At 40.2% G+C, this 17196-nt stretch overlaps 1 protein-coding gene across 1 annotated transcript in view; it reads left to right on the top strand.

Annotated features, from left to right (window-relative positions):
- The window catches only part of Egflam (EGF like, fibronectin type III and laminin G domains), a 165095-nt gene that overhangs the window by 60569 nt on the left and 87330 nt on the right, over positions 1 to 17196 (top strand). The window contains exons 2-5 of the mRNA XM_090332027.1: positions 3430 to 3539; positions 4789 to 4872; positions 12777 to 12894; positions 14090 to 14225. Of these exons, the coding sequence (XP_090188153.1) occupies positions 3430 to 3539; positions 4789 to 4872; positions 12777 to 12894; positions 14090 to 14225 (448 nt within the window). The remainder of the gene's footprint in view (positions 1 to 3429; positions 3540 to 4788; positions 4873 to 12776; positions 12895 to 14089; positions 14226 to 17196) is intronic.

Raw genomic sequence — 17196 nt, 5'->3', positions numbered from 1 at the left:
CCCATATTTTTTCATAGGCATCCACCCTAGAAACACCTGCTCATGTTCACAAGAAGGCACATACAGATGTTCTTCTCTGTATATTTTAGCAGCAAATTTTTTGTTTTTTTCGGTGTTTATCCATTTTATTTTTTTTTATTTTTTTTATTGTAATTAGTAAAAGGGTTACATGATATTTGCCAGATAGAAGGTGCATTGATTCGCATACATTGATACCCTTTCACATGTCTTGGTACCCATTTCCCTTCCCCCACACCCCCCTCCCGTCTTGGTTTTCCCCCCTTCCCTATCAAATTTCAAATATCCAAATACAAATAAATTCAATATATCAGATAACAAAGTGAGATACTATACCAATATGAGATAACCAAGGGATAGCAAAGGAGATGAGAGACAACATAGTACATTAAGGACAACAATTATTCATTATATGGCTTTTGTTTCAATATCCTGGAGGTCCTTTCAATTAGCTTCACATTATATGGCCTTATGTATCAAGATTTTGCTCTATTGCGGATCTCTGTTTAGCAGCAAATTTTTAAAGAGAAATTTGTCAGTCAATGGAGTAATGGTGTTTGCATGATCAGTATTTCGTAGAGATTTTGATGGAAATCTGCATTGTTCTGAAAAAACCCATGCTGCCATCATGGCCCTCTGACATTCCCCCCCACCCCCCAACCCACCACCCAGTTCCCAGGGCAAGTTCTTGGAAAAAAACCTCACCCCAGACCCTTTTGGGGAAGTGTACATTGACACATTGACCCTGATGAGATGTCTGTGGCTGCTTTTGATTTCACAACCCAAAAGCTTCCTCAACTTACCAAAAGCTTCCTCAACTTACTATATCTAGACCCTAGACTCATCTCCCACTACCTTCCCAGCTACTTGGTGCCCCTCTCCAGTGATGATTAAGTCCTAGTCAGATTTGGTGAGGTCTCTGTCTCCTTATTTTCCTTTCCTCCCTGATCTTTCCTAAAATCTGGTGCTGAAGTCTAGGACAGAGTTCCCCAGAGGACTCCAGTCCTTATGAGGGACTCTCCTGTCTTTGTCCTTCCTCGCCAGTAGCTTTCTGAGAGCCAGTCTGTCCCTCCAGCTAAATAGTGGCTGGAAAGCAACCCAAAGCCTCCAGCTTAGAGAGAATAGATCTGAGTTAGACCTATATTGATCCAACCGGTAAATTCAGTTCTAAAGACCACTGACTGGGTCCTTTTCTCTTCCCAACCTGACTGGACCCTTCACTGGACCTCCAGACCAGAGGCTATTTACCATTTGACAGCTTCAGTCCCTCACTGGAACTTTCTCCAAGGAAATGGAAAATGGCCAGAGGTTCCCTATGTCCAAGCTTTTTTTCCCCTTTGTTCCCACCCTCCTTTTGCCCTGCCCAGTTTCACTTATCAACTGACAATCTCCCCTCCCCCCTCCTCCCCCCACCCCCTCCAAGGTAGTACAGACTTATCTGGTCTATTCTCCTCAGGTCCTTCTGCTGAAAGCCTGACCTGTCTCCAGACTTTCCTCTGCTTAATCTTACCTAACACAACCTCTTCTTATCCCTTTTTCCTGTCCTCTTTCTGGAAGTCTTCTTTTCTGGGCTAATCTAGTTATGAGAACAATCCCTATGACTTCCCTCTACCTGTTATTTTCTGGTTTAGGAATCAGAAAAGACTGACCAATCCTTCCTCTCAGCCTCTGTTGGGTCCAGGGGAAGTCATATGGCCTGAGATCAGCCATTCAGATCAGACTTCAGGTGGTGAACTATGGCAAGGGCAGAAGATTACATTACTTAATGGGGAGAATTTTAGGTAGTCATAGGGCTTCCTGGGCTCACAGTTTTTGTGAAGTGACAGAACTGAGCTATTAGTCCACCAGAAATGCCTGGGGTTCAGTTACTCAAAACATTGGCAAGAAAGTTAATCATTTAATTACTCAGTAAAAAATAACAAGAAAAATCGAAGCAACATCTGGAGGCATTTCAGAAAATGTATGTATGTAATAACAAGCTAATGGGGTTAGTTGAGCAATTTCCTCAGATTTCGTGTATTTCTAGAATTCAAGTCAATGTACTAAAGTGCTGTCTTCCCATGACATGCCTATGCTATGTACTACATAAATTGAAGTAATAATATTTTAATAGGAAAAAAAGCCTTAGAGAATCACCCCAGCAGTAATAGATTGGCCCCATCCAATAAATAGATATATTAGATCTTTGTACACTGCAAGGTATCCTAATTGATACGCCATGGAACTGCATACAATAGTTCAAAGGAACTCTGAACAGGACATACTAGTAAGTAGAACAATCAAACTTCAGAACATTCATTTGCTTAAGAAATGTTTATTGAACTTGTATCCTTCACTTGCTTCTGCATGCTAGAAAGGATAGACTTGGGCTGGGAGTTTGGCCTAGTGCTAGAGTGCTTGCCTAGCATGCACGAAGACCCGGGTTCAATTGCTTGGTACCACATGCATAGAAAAAAGCTAGAAGTGGTGCTGAGGCTCAAGTGGTAGAGCTCTAGCCTTGAGAAAGTCCAAGGACAGGGCTCAGCCCCTGAGCTCAAGCCTAGGACTGGCAAAAAAAAAAATAAATAAAAAAAGAAAGGATAGACTTAGTTCCTGTCATCATGGAACATTATTCAAAACTGCAAAATATATAGATAGACAACAAATTGCCTAACAATAGTAGAATGACAAAGTTTATATAGCATAGTAGTATATGGAAGCATTTATTATTATTAAATTAATTACTTTAATGACATAAATTAAGGGAAATAACACTTAAAATTATAAACATATGCATAAATAATAATTGTTGGATCACAAAGGCAGCAATAAAAGAGAATAGAAATCAGATGTAGATATAAATATATGTACACATAGGAGACATTTTGTTGTTTTAGTATTGCATGACAAAAAGGAGGTAGACTATAAAGCTGAATAATGAAAGTATATATGATTTTTTTTCTATTTTTGAAGTTTTAATTCATATAGGTTGTTTTATAATTTCAATTAAAACACTATAGTCAATTGTTTAAGAAGATAGTAAAACATTTGAAACATTAAACATTTTTAATACTCATATTTTTTACCATTTCCAAGCCAAGAAAATATTAAGCAGACATGTATAGTACCGATATAAAAATATATGTTATGAATTAAAAGTGGACATCTTGCTTTAATCTGTTCTAATTTCCTAACATCTAAAGTGGTTGATCTGTGCTACCTTCCATGTTGCTTTGCTGATCTCTATTATAACTGATAGTTGGGTTGATGTCCTTCGCAGTGGCAGCTGGGTAGGAAATAGCCAAGTCCCTCTAAGATCACCTGAGACAGGCATGGCTTTCCATGTGTAAATATGCACTCGGAAATCTTGTGTAAATACACCCAACATGGGATAAATGGAGCCTCTAACGCAATGTGTTCTGTTTGGGACAGGCAAGGTGGGGCCTCCTCTTGACATCAAGCTGAGCGCGCTGAACTGCACTGCTTTCAGCATCCAGTGGAAAGTACCAAGGCCCCCTATCAGTCCCATCATTGGGTACACGGTGAGTACACTGGCACAGAGGGTTCTTCGGTGGGATGGGGTGGGGTGCCTGTCCATCCTTTCTATCCTTGCATCTCCTCTACAAGTTGTCTATCCCCTCTCCATTAACTTTGGGAATTTTTCAGATTGTGGAATACATTTCTATATATGATGAAATAGATTGAGGATGAAACCCAATTTTAAACATGAAATCCCCTTGTTCAATCTAGACACACTCTAAGTTTATACCACATTTTAGTACACCTATGTTTTGACTACAACCTCTCATGTGAGGTCAGGCATGAAAATTTTTGCTTCTGGTGTCTTAGTGGGCTTTAAAAAGTTGCAGGTTTTGAACTCTTTCAGATTTTGATTTTTTGATTAGAGATGTGCAACTTGTCTGAGGCCTTTATCAACCATTGTCCCTCTTCTTTTCCCCCCACCCTCCTTTTGTTGAAACCATGGGGAATGTTTTTAAGGGCATTTATTTGTAAGAGTCTTAAACATGTACTCTACATATGTCAGTTAGGATCTTTTCTAGTCTTTCTTCTTTGCAGCAAAGGAAAAATAAAGTAAGAAGGTATGGTTTCTGCTACCTAGCATAATGCAAGAAATTTGGAGACAAATGCAGAAGTGGGGAAGTCATAGCTATGGAATGTTGTCAGTCAACAATGTAAAATCTGAATTGAAGAGATGAACAGGTGTAAAGGAGGAATGAGCAGGGAAGACAGTGTTACCATCCGAGGCTGTACGAATTGGTCTGCTTTCAGTAACAAAACTGTTTTCTTTGAACAGTGTTTTTAGGAGTAAATCAACTTTAGTAGACAGGACATTTTAGATAAATATTTGGAGTCCTGAAATCTCTTTTGTATCAGGAGAACCAGCTGAGCCCATTCCTAGAGTACCATACCCACAGAGCTGAGCTCTTCCTTTTGAAGAGATGGGATCAAAATTCCCTTCAATACTACTCACTACTCTCTGTGTCACCAAGGGACAAAAACCCTTGATCATAACTCTTGTCCTGTGTTCTATAATGGAGAAATATATTTCTGGCTCTAAGTATTATCAAACAAAAGAATGGAAAATTAGAAGGTAAAACGAGAGGCCTTGAGTTGTCTTCTTTACTCTAAGTCTCTCGAGGTCTCTCATGTGTATCCCCCCCCCCCGGCAGCTGCATATTTTTGGGCTTGTGGCCTCTGTATCTATTTAAAAGCTCTGGTCTTAGGTAAGTCGTTGTTGTATTCTCATTAGGATTTCTGCTTTATTTCAAGGTCTTTTACTCTGAGATTGCTGCAGATAAATCCCTCCGGGAGCAGTCCCATAGTGTGCCTCTCAGCCAGGACTCCTCAGAAACTGTGAGTACCTCCATTCTGGATCCTAAAAGTTGGATATTTCTGGGAAGGTCATATAAATTCTGAGTTAGAGTGTATATATAATAATATTAATGCATGTGTGGTCCTTCTTCATTCCCAAATGCCCCTCATGCATGTACTCTCTAAAGTGCTGTTCAGTGCTCCTGAAAGACAACTGTTTGATCAGAGAGCCTTTGTATGAATACATTTGTCCTGAATTACCAGCCTATTTTTTATCATCAGCTGAAGTAGCTACCTCATGGCTAAATATTTTTCCTCTTTTTATTAGAAAGTGTAATTTTGATTTAAAACAATCTCAATAAGGGACCAGGAGTTTAATGTAGTGGTAGAGTGCTTGCCTAGCATGCACAAAGACCTGGGTTTGATTCTTCAGTACCACATACAAAGAAAAAAGCCAGAAATGGTGCTGTGGCTCAAGTGGTAGAGCTCTAGACTTGAGAAAGCCCAGGAGCCCAAGGACAGTGCTCAAGCCCTGAGTTCAAGGCCCATGACTGGCAAAAACAAAACAAAACAAAACAAACCAATAAGACATAAATAAATAGGACATATATGTGTCCTGCTTGGAGATGCAATATTTTTTAAATGCTTTAATTTAAAATGTGTATTCAAATGGACCTAGTTGGTTATTTTCCTTTTCAAACTGAGTACTAATTGTCAGATCTTCCACTATTGTTTTTTATTTCCTGTGAAGATGAACTTTTTGCCTTAGACATGGTTTGATCCCTTTACTTTCACTTCTTTCTGTCCCCATTCTGTGACTATCATTTCCAGGCAGGAGTCTTTAGAAGGCTCTACAAGGCATTACTCCAGCACCCACAGCACTTCAATCATGATGGTGGCATTCCTTGACACTCTTATTTTAATAATTGACTGGTAGATGCAATATAGTCTGAAACCTATTTGTCACCACTAATAAGTAGCTATTACTTATTAAGTGTCTATTTCCCTCCAGAAACCATCGCTCGTGCTTTCCACTTGTTTTTTCCATTTAATCTTCATGACTCTCCTATGACCTCATTTTACTGACAGGATTGCTGAGGTGCAGAGAGGTGAAGAAACTTCCCCAAATCACATATTAATAAGAGACAGTGACAGGGTAAACTCAAGGCTCATGTCTGAACTACTCTCCTAACTAATAGGAGAATAGGAAGCTGCACATTTCAGCCTGCTTGTATTTTTTTCATATATTTTTTATTGTAATTAATCAAGGGTTACATTATATTCACCAGATAGAAGATGCATTACTTCACATCCATTGATACCCTTTTTCATGTCTTGGTCCCCATTTCCCTCTCCCAACCCTCTCCCCTCATCTTGTTTTCCCCACTTCCCTATCCAATTTCAAATAACCAGATACGCATATATCCAATATCTGCTTGTATTTTCATAGCATGCTTTTAATCTCAAAATTTGACTTGTCCTTAAGCAACCCTAATTAACCTTGGAAGACCCCAGCATCTGCTCTGGGATTTACTCTATCTGAAGAAGGGAGATTGGCTTGGCCTTATCTAGCAAACCACAAATTTGATGATCCCTCTTCCTTCAGCAGTTTTGGAACTTTCCACAAGTCCATTGAGCCCACCAAGGGGTTAGCATTGTCTCTGGCAGTGTTTCTTGCCTTGTGTCCTGCGGGGATCTGTACTCTGTCTTGTAAACAACCCAAGTATTGATGGCACAGAGCTGACGACACCTTAGAGTCAAAGAGAACTTCTGAAATTGAGAGCCTGAGTGTTGGAAGGGACATAGGCTAAAAACTGGCATCTCTGTGAAGATCACAAAACAGAGGGCCACAAGGGAGACAGTATCCTAAGCTTCTGCTTTTTCTACTTGCAGGTTGGGGCTTTAGCTAAGCCTCAGCTTTGCTCCATGGAGGGTATACAATAATGAGACCTCTATAAGAAATAAGCCAAATCATATATATATATATATATATATATACACATATATATGCTTCTCATAAAATGTAAAAAGCCACATAAATGTCAGTTATCATTCTTGGTGTCTTTTATGTTAAATAAGAGTTAAATATCTGCTATTTACAGGCAGGCATTAGAATAAGTTGTCAAATTCTAGCACTTGACCATCTTGCTGATGTCAAAAGCTTTTTTATATCCAACACAAGATAACAGACAATTTCTATTCAGAGACAGCATCTATATTTTCAGAAAACTAACTTTGCACTGATAAAATACTTAAAGAATAACATGAGATCAGATATCATTAACATGGCATTTAATATACACATATTTATACAGACATGCAGTGTTGAAAAAGAGAGAAGTGAGCATAGTAATAAATAAGAGGTAAAACTTGAGACTAGAAATTGAAGCAAGAAACTTTCCAGAAAGCCAGATTTGAAGGATGGCATCCCAGTAGAAATGGTTTGAACCCCAGGGGTGAGGTGTGTGTTGGGTATGTGTGTTTGGATGGTGAGGGGGAGTTGCAGAACAAACAGGATAGTAAGAAGGAATGCAGTGGGCCAGGTTCTGGGTTCAAACAATATGAGTTCAGATTCCTGTCTTTTAACAAACCGTTTCAGTTTCCTATCAATGAAATAGGGGTCCTGATATTATTGTTGCCTTAGATAATGTATCAGTGGGCCCCAGACTATGTAACAGAATGTTATGGGATTTCAGGAAGCCCCCAGAGGTACTATGAAAAATAGCAACATTTGTGTAAAATACTACTCCTAAATTGGGTAAAAGTATTTAATGGGTGAAACTGTTAGGCACTTCTTTTGGCCTGAACATGTGGTAAAAGTGTTTCTGAGAGACTAAATGTGATATTAGTGAAAAGTTTGTATCTTATCATCCTATAGCATACAGCCATTATGAGTATGAAATGAAGTGATAGCTGTCAAGCCCCCAGCTTGACACCTGGCATGGAGTAAGGACTGACCGAGTAGACAATATAATTCATATTGCAATGATCTGCGGTTTGGATACTGTCCTGGCTGTGGCTAAGGGAGGGGGCAGGTCCACTGTCAGGTTCATTTTACTCCTGCAAGTTTTCTTTTATTCTTTATGTCCCTTCTCATTTTGTTTTTGTTTCTCCTCTCCAGGGACCATCTGAACACCAGGCAGCTTTTATAAGTATGTTTTAGGAAACTTAACACCCTGACCCAACCTAGGGATGTGGTGGTGGTCTCTTGTCACCCAAACATTCTCTTCACCCCAAGCAGAGCCCAGTGGAGAGTGCTTACATTTTTTCTTTTTTTATCATTGACCAAAGAGATGCTTTTCTCTTTGTGTGTGTGACTTCATCTCACATGGCAGAGTGAGGTTAAGAGAAACATCTCTAAAGGTTGAAGCAATTTTAAGTCTGTTCTAAGAATCAGTGAAACTGATTGAAAAAGAGGGAAAGTATTTAAACTAGTGGGTAGCACTCTGGGAATGACCCTGTGTCCTTTTTAGCCTTTTCTTTCTTGATTCCCTCTAACCAACTCCTGATTTTGTTTTCAGCATTGTACCAAACATCCAGAAATGGCTTATTTAGTTTCTCATATTGAATTTCAAATAGGAGATTGAATTGATGTTTAATTTAAATGATAAATAAAAAACACACACTAGCGTGAAGTAATGTTCCTTCTATCTGGTGAATATAATAGTAACCCTTCTATTCATTGCAATAAAAAATATGAAGAAAAGAACAAAAAACAAAACCCACAATAAATTTGTCAAATAATCTAGCTGGCAAGGTAGAGTTCTGAAGCTTTCTTTATCATCTGTCTGTATCTGTCTATGTAATAGAAAGATTCTAAGTAGTTGGACAAAGGGATTTCAATTTAACCCATTAATTTGTGTGTACAATTCATCTTTGTGAGTGTCATGCCTTCTATTACCTTTGAAGCTACTGACTTCAGGATCAGAACCCAGCTCTCTATCTTAGTCTTTCCTCCATGTTTCTGTAACGGAACACCATGCCATGGTGCAGTTTCTAGGGAAAGGGAATTTCTTTGGCATGTTTCTAAAGGCTGGAAGTTCAAGGGTGTGAATGCTTAGCATCTAGTGAGTGCCTCGGGCTGCATCATCCCATACCAGAAGGCAGTACAGGAGAGCAAGAAAAGCAGAGGGGTCAGCTTCACTCTTATCATAACCCCCTCTTAATAACTGATCCACTCTCATAACAGTAATCCCTCATGCCTGAATCTTCCCTCAGGAGGCTCAATCTTCCAGCACTGATGCACTGGACATTTATCTTCCAGTACACAAACTTTGGGGGACACATTCAAACCCTAGCAAATACTGACACTGTTGATCAACGTGAAGGGGTCAGTAGTTGAGGCTCATTCTGGGATGAGGTAATCCGAGTCTGTGGATATCCTGGCTCTTGATTTCTTCCTTGCACTTCAGTTCATTTATTCATTCATCAAGAGCATTGCATGACTGTTTACTCTATGTCTGATAATACTGTGCTCAGCTGTGGAATGCTTGAGGAATAAGAACTCGCTTCCTGCCATCAAGCATGTGGGAAAAGGTGGCAAATAAACAGACAATTACACTATCAAGTGAGAAATGATAAGGTTAAGGTCTATCAAGGACATGGGGGAAGTATGGAGAAGGGACACCTAACCAGACTGGGAGCCAGGGTAGAGAAATGAGGTAATGTCTCAGCTGAACTGAGTCATGAAGGATGAGCTGGGTGAGCCAGGCAGGAGTAGGGAGAAGGACATTTCATGTAGAGGGAGCAGCAGGTTCAAAGGCCCAGAGGCGAGGAATTGGATGGCATAAATTTGAGTCCTGCCAAATTCTTGGGTATGACTGGAATGTCAAATGCAGGGAGGGGAGGTGGCACGGGATGATGCTGGAAGGGTAAGTATGGTGTCTCACAGGGGGATTGCAGGTGGGAAGTGATAGAATCAGATTCAAGATTTAGAAATATAGCTTCAGCATGGCTTTGTGGAGTCTACATTGGAAGTGTAGACAGTATTGGTGGCAGGCAGATTCGAAGGACATTGTCTTTACCTACCGTAAGGAGTTGGATGTAAAGGGTGGTAAAAGACGCAAAGAAATGAATAGGTTCAAGAAGATTGAAAGCGATGTTAGCAGCTGTATTGGTGACTGATTGGATGGTGGTGACAGTAGAGGACAAGCACAGAGGAAAGTGTGACACATTTCTGGCTTGGTTAATTAGAGGTGATGCAGTGTTTGCTTTTCGTTTTGCCAGTAGATGAAGAAATGATTAGTTGATTATATTATATTTGGTAGTGCTGGTTAGCATCGTTCAAAAGGCAGTCAGAAATGCCATCGTGGATGTAAAGCAGGCCATCCATAGCTGACTATGTACACTCAGGAGGTGTCACCACTAAGCTATGCCAGAAACTAAGGGTGGAGGAGAAGAAATTTCTCATGGGAATCTACAGAGGAAAAGATGATGGTAAGCAGGGGCTGGGCAGGGGAGGGGGGGAGCTCTTGGGAGAGACTAAATGTTAGGCTGTCAGAAAAGGGGGAAGAGGGGATTTTAGAGAGCAGAAACAAGAGGAAGTAACTGAGAGCTTGTGGTTCCCAAGAAAGCAAAGAGATTTCAGAAACAAGGATGGACAACAGTGTTGAAAGCTACAAAAAAAAAGAAAAGAAGAGAAAAACAGTGAGGGCTGGAGTTTGGCCTAGTGGTCGAGTGCTTGTGTAGCATGCATGAAAACCTGGGTTCAATTCCTTGGCACCACATACATAGGGGACAAAAAGGCAGGAGTGGTGCTTTGGCTCAAGTGGTAGAGCTCTAGCTTTGAGAAAACCCAAGGACAGTGCTCAGGCCCTGACCTTGTGACTGGCAAAAAAAAAAATCCATAGTGACTGAGTCATACCTATTGGATTAACTACAAAATTGTGGGGATTTCAGTAAGAACATCTTAATAAATTTGTAGAGAAGAGAAGCCAAATGGCAGTAAATTGAGGAGTGAAAATGGGCAAAGTAGTGGAGATGTCTTTAGAAAGTGGTCTCTAAGGAAAGAAGTTGGAGGTTCATGTGTGGCAGAAGAATGATGGCTTTTTAGGTGGGAGATATTGGAGCACAGTAAAAACAGAAGGATCAGCAAGATAGGAGAGAGATTAGAGATCCATGACAAAGAAAAAAATAGTTTGGAGTGAAGCCCAGGCATCTCTAAACTATTGCAATGTGAAATAGGGGTTTAAGAAGTACTGTATTAAGTTTTAATCATTATTTGTTGAATGGTTTTTAAACAATTGCGTTGTTGTTTCGGTACCGGGGTTTAACTCAAAACTTTGTGCTTACTTGGCAGGCACCCTACCACTTGAGCCACACCACCATCAACTCTTTTTTTAATAATATATTGTCTTTTTCATAGTCAGGCTGGACTGCAATCCTCTTATTTTACTTCCTATGTAATCAGAATGACAGGATCATGCCACCACACCTAGCTTTTTATTGGTTGCTATGAGGTCTCATGAACATTTTGATAGGCTTATGGTAAACTATATCTTCTGATTCTCAGCCTCTCAAATAGTTAGGATTACAGGTAAGAGCCACCACACCCAACTTCAAACAGATTTTGAATCCCCTTATTTTTCTTCAACAACAGTGACTGTTTTGATATCTGCAGAAGATTTTTGTGAAGAAATAGAAGGTATGATTGATTCCTGTTCTCAGGTGGCTTACAGTATCATAGGAGAGATAGCAACAATATGTACTGTTGGTTGGCTGTCCCTTATCTATCATGTTTTCAGAGATTTTTGAATTGTTGTCATATTTATATATATACATAATAAGCTATCTTGGGGATGAGACCCAGCCTAAGCATGGAATTCAGTTTTATTTTGTATATACCTTGCACGTAGCTTGAACAAAATTTTTTAGTAATATTTTCAGTGTTCCTAGTATGACTTAAGCATGAAATCAGATGTATGATATTCTACTCGTGGGTGTTATGTCAGTATTCAGTATTTGAAAATTTGGATTTGGGGATTAGGAGCATTCAGCTTGTATACATAAGTGCTAGATTAGAGGCACCAGATTTAGTAGTGTGAGATCACAGAGCTGGGTGGCCAGGGATAGTGTCCAGGGGAGGGGCTGGTTAAGGAACCTTGATGCAAGATGGTCTCATGACAAGTCTGTACTGATAAGTGAGAAGCTGAGGCTCGGGAGGGTGATTTTCAATGAGTGGCAGAATCAGTATTCAAGCTCAGGATGAATTGATTCCAAGTCTGTTCCCTTACAACTGGAACTTCCTATAGCTTCTCCACAACCATCTAGCACCACAGCCCCAGAGACACACATTATTTTGGTAGATTTGTCCAAGGTGGAGCCAGTCTTTTTCTGCTGGGGCTTTCTGCTCAGGGGAAGTCATATAGCCATCCATCCTTAATCTTAGTGGTTCTCAGCAGGGGAGGGTGTCCATGGACTAGCAGCAGGATGGAAATTCTTCAGGCCCTTCCCAAGATTAATAAATGAGATATGCTGGGAGTTAAACTCAGTAAATTATTTTAAAGCTTTCCTGAAGGATTCTGGTACTATTATAGGTTTGAGAACTAAGATTTTTCCCTTTATTTTATGGGTATGAATGTAGACTTTAGTCTGCTGTGTGGTTGGCATTGCAATTTATAAGTTGAAAGGAAGAACTTTAGTTTTAGCCCTCAGCGATCTAAGCAGTTTTGTAGTCTGGTCAGAGGATTAGGATGTTGAGAGCAGCCTTTGAGAATGGGAATAGTCCAGGCGTAGGGTGGTATGTAGATATCAGTAAAGGGTCACCTTCCAGGCTTGGGAATAATGTCACTGTATTTCCCTTGTAGCACATTTTAAAACTAGACAAATGCTAAAAGAAGCCAAATAATCTCTGCTCCAAGCAATTTTCTAGGGGCCTTAAGATGTAAACTTGTCTGCTTAAATGGAACTTCTGACCATCAGCACCTTTCTTGTTTGGTTATTGACAGGAAGAAGTGATTGGAGATTTGAAGCCAGGCACTGAATATCAAGTGAGCATAGCAGCTTACAGCCAGACTGGCAAAGGGCGGCTTAGCCCTCCTCGGCATGTTTCCACTTTGTCCCAAGGTAAAATAGGTTCCAGTTCATTAATCATAGAAAAGTGGCAGGCTATTAGTCATTTGCGTTTCATTCAGCAACCAGAAACCAGGGGGTACTAGGTATCAGGTACTGTGCTAGACCCTGAAAAGGCAGGAATGACCAAGCAAGCAGGGCCTCTGCCCTATCAGAAGTTAATGGGGTGAGTGGTGATATTATTTGATTAGGATGTGGTCAGTCACTAATTGTGAGAAGTGCCACCCACAGGGGAGATCTGATAGGTGATTAGGAAAGGAAACGTGAGAAAAATTAGCCATAGGCAAAGGAAATTAACTTGTGCTCATCAAGGATAGAAAGATAGGTGGACTGCGGGCCCTGCTTGCACAAGGTGCTCTTTGTATGGGGAGAAGGAAATAGTAGCAAGTGACCCTAATGAATCCCCAAATCAAATTACCAAAACCCCTTAGGGAGGTAGGAAATTCTTCCAGAACAGAGCAATAGCCTGAAAATGAAAACAAAAACAAAAAACGAAACAAAACAAAGCAAAACATAACAAAACAAAACAACCCTGGAAGTTAGGAAATGTCTGGACCTAAAGCATTGGCTACTGGAGGATTCTGATCATAACAGAGGCAGCATACTAGAGCTAGAAAACAAGTGGCACTGATGTTAAGCATTTCACTTAGTTTGATGGTAAATGTTGGTTCCAACATGCAAATGGAAGTGAAAGATTAATTGGCAGAGGTGCGAATATGGTGGAAGGTTCTGAAATGCATACAACTGCCCCATGGTTAAATGTAGCCTAAGTCTTCTTGCCATAGGAGAAGGGAAGGCAAGCTATCATTGAGGAGAGCCTTATGTGGACTTGCAGCTATGATTGGCATGCGTGTGTGTGTGTGTTTGGCTTCAGTTTTAAAGCTGTTTTGGTTGGTTATGGGAAGTGTATTTAGGACTGAGAGTTTGACCTAGTGGTAGAGTGCTTGCCTAGCACGCACGAAGACCAGGGTTCAATTCCTTGGTACCACATACATAGGAAAAATCTGGAAATGGTGCTGTTGCTGAAATGGTAGAGCTCTAGCCTTGAGAAAGCTCAAGGACAGTGCTCATGCCCTGAGCTCAAGGACCAGGACTGGCAAAAAAAAAAAATGAATGTATTCAGATGTATTCAGTCTCTCCAGCCTTTGTGACTTCCTGCTATAGTTAGCCATTTTATTGTCTTGCCTAGATTCCTGCCTGCCTCCAGCAGCACCCCAGCAGCCTCATGTCCTGGTGGTCTCCGATTCTGAGGTGGCTCTGTCTTGGAAACCCGGAGAGAGGGAAGGCAGCTCCTCTGTTCAGTATTACTCTGTGGAATTCATCAGGTAAGTTTGTGTGTCAAAATGACAGGTGTGCTTCGCTACACAGAGAGTGCGTAAAACTAGAGGAACATGCATCTCTTTGTCTTGACCCTGTGAAAGAAGGAACAGAGGCTTGAGGCTTAAAAAAAAAAAAACTGGTTAGCACCTATCTCCATCCTGTCTCTCTCCCCTCCTCCATTTCCCACTGCCAGACACCGTTCTGAGTTCTGAAAACTCCAGAGGAACCATTGCTGTCAATTCTGACTTCGTTTCAAGCTTAGAACTTGCTCTTCTGTTTTAAAACATTACATTTGGAGTAACTATGTGATGACTTTGCTCAGGAGAAGAGGATTTATTTTTATTTTTTATTGTCGGGGTAATGTATAGATGGGTTATAGTTACATTCTCCAGATAGTGGGAGCATTACTTCTCACACATTGATAGCCCAGGAGAAGAGGATTTTTAAAAAAATAAAAATACAATGCATCATGTCCTCTGCATTTATATTATCTTGGGCCAAGTGTCTCTGTTTGCTTTCTGTCTTGCCTCAATCTCTTACAGGCAGCAAGAGCAATGCTTAAGTGTTTATTAAATAAAAACCAAGAATAAATATAGCCACCCATGTCTTGAAATATTTGTGCTCTAAATGCCTGAGAAATCTTCCTTCTTCTGCCTAGAAATTTCCCCAGGGTAAGTGACTTTCTCACAAAACAAAAATGCGTACACAATGGTGACAGTGAAAACCAAAGGCTGGGGAAAATGTTTCTGATGGCGCTGTTGCAGTTCAGGTACCATGTCTCACATGTGTTTCTGTCAGGTTCTTTAGGAGTGAGAGCTAGTTGCCATTGAAGTTTCCTATAGTTTTTCTCTATAGATGTCATGTGACTGCTTAAAACTACTCTAGAGTTTTGCATTATCCACTGCTGGAAAAATGCTGAAAAACTTTCAGTGGGGGCTGGGCATGGTGTAATCCTAGCTACTCAGGAGGCTGAGATTTGAGGATCAAAGTTCAAAGCCGGCCCAGACTGGCTTTATCTCCAATTAACCACTAGAAAACCAGAAGAGGCACTGTGGCTCACGTGGTAGGGCGGTAGCCTTGAGCTGAAGAGCTCAGGGACAGCGCCCAGGCCTCATCACCAACCAAAAACAAACAAACAAATAAAAAAAAAAACCTTTCAGTGGATGCTTTTAGTCAAAAATTTACCACTACTTTATTTTGGATACATATAAGGGTTTAAAATATGTCTATGTTTTAGGAATAAGATAGGTGTTTGCAATCCCTATTTGGATGGTTGTGAAAGTGTCTGGCATGTGGATAAGCTTGAAACATGAGTACAGTTTCTTAGTTATTCTAATAAATGAAATGGAATGGTGCCTAGCATTGTCTGCCTTTCACAACTTTCTGCCTAAACAATTCTCTGGACCCCTGTAAATGTCTTTATAATAGGACTTGCAGAGTTAATCTTCATTTGACCCTACTTCAAGCCCAATTACACTGCCTACATATTGGTTTTACTTGAGAATGTCACAAGTCACAGACATATCCTTAGGGTATGTTTCAAAAATGATTGCCCAACAGTTGATAATTTTTAGAAGACCATTCTAACTGTATATCCCACCATAACTCTTCCTTAAACAAATCACATAAGCATTCAATTAGCTATCTCACTGGAAATAAGCTTGAAAAAGGCCATTACTGAAATGAAGATCAAGGCAGAGCTTCACAGTAGAAGCAAGGCAGATTTCTGGATTTTCTTTGAGTAGTTCTAAGACTTCATGGTACAGGTCTAAAGCTTTGAGTTTCTCATTCAGAATTGATCCTTACAGCCTGAATGATGTCATCATCTATTAGGTTTAAGTTTTTCAAATACAGACTCAGGAAAGGTATCTCTGAATTGAACAGAAGGCTTATTCTTTATCCAACATCTGTCTTCCTACCTGCTCTCTCCTGGGGTATAGCAACTCCCATGGAGCAAAAACAATGCATGTTAAGTAGGTGCTGGGACATCATTTAGACACCAGTCATGAAAATCAAACCACCAGCTCAAACCCTGAGTAAACTCTCAGTCCTCTGAGCCTGGCTTTCCTTCTCTAGAAAATGCAGATGCTCATGCCGCATCAGAAAGGGAATAAAGACACCACAGTGTCTCTGCACAGCACGTAGAAGAGTGATGCATGGGGCCTTTTTATATGGATTCTTCTACCCTTAATCACACACAGATATGCTGCCACACTACAAGCAGTCATTTTGAAGTGGATCACTTAAAAAGCATGGTCCACAGCAGTTAAATAAGGGTTGTGTTACTCATATCAGAGACCATGCAGGTAAACAGCAGAGCTAAAACTACACTAGACCCCAAACTGGCCTGTGCATGCACATGCTACTAGCCCCCTGGAAGTAACACATTCTCATTGGTATGTGGTAAGTCTTCAAATACCATATATGTATGTATATATGTGTGAGTGTGTAATATATATATATATATATACCTTGAGCATTCCCACTGTAAATTTTATTTTATTGCTTATAGAAAGCAAACTTGTGCTTTCAAGCTCTTCATAGGTAAGTTGCCAATTTACTTCATAGCACTCTAGTAGAATATGTAACAATAGACAAATATCTAATAGCAATATAGTTATAGTCCTATGCTAACTTTCTGTCAAATGTCAAGATTGAAAATATTTAAAGAAGTTTTCCTTTTTCTTTTGGCAATGCAGGGGTCTAATCCAGCCCTTTGTGCATGCTAGGCAAGTACTCTGACACTAAGCTACAGCCTCAGCCCTAAGGAATTCTTAAGCAATTAATTAATTTAGAGAAGATTGAGGAAGATGGCAAATGAAGCAATTCCCCCCTTTTTTCCAAGATGGTATTTAGGGAATTGTGCTATTATAGGTGGCAACCTTCCTTTCTGCCAGAATGGAGTAGAATAGACCATAACAGGCATAACGGGTGTGCTTGGAGGTCAGCAGAGATCCAATGTTAACAAACGGTGCT

Source organism: Megascapheus bottae, chromosome 4 (assembly GCF_031878675.1).
Source record: "Megascapheus bottae isolate mThoBot1 chromosome 4, mThoBot2.hap1, whole genome shotgun sequence".
NCBI classification, from domain to species: Eukaryota; Metazoa; Chordata; class Mammalia; order Rodentia; family Geomyidae; genus Megascapheus; species Megascapheus bottae.
This window is presented reverse-complemented; position numbering and strand designations above follow the sequence as displayed.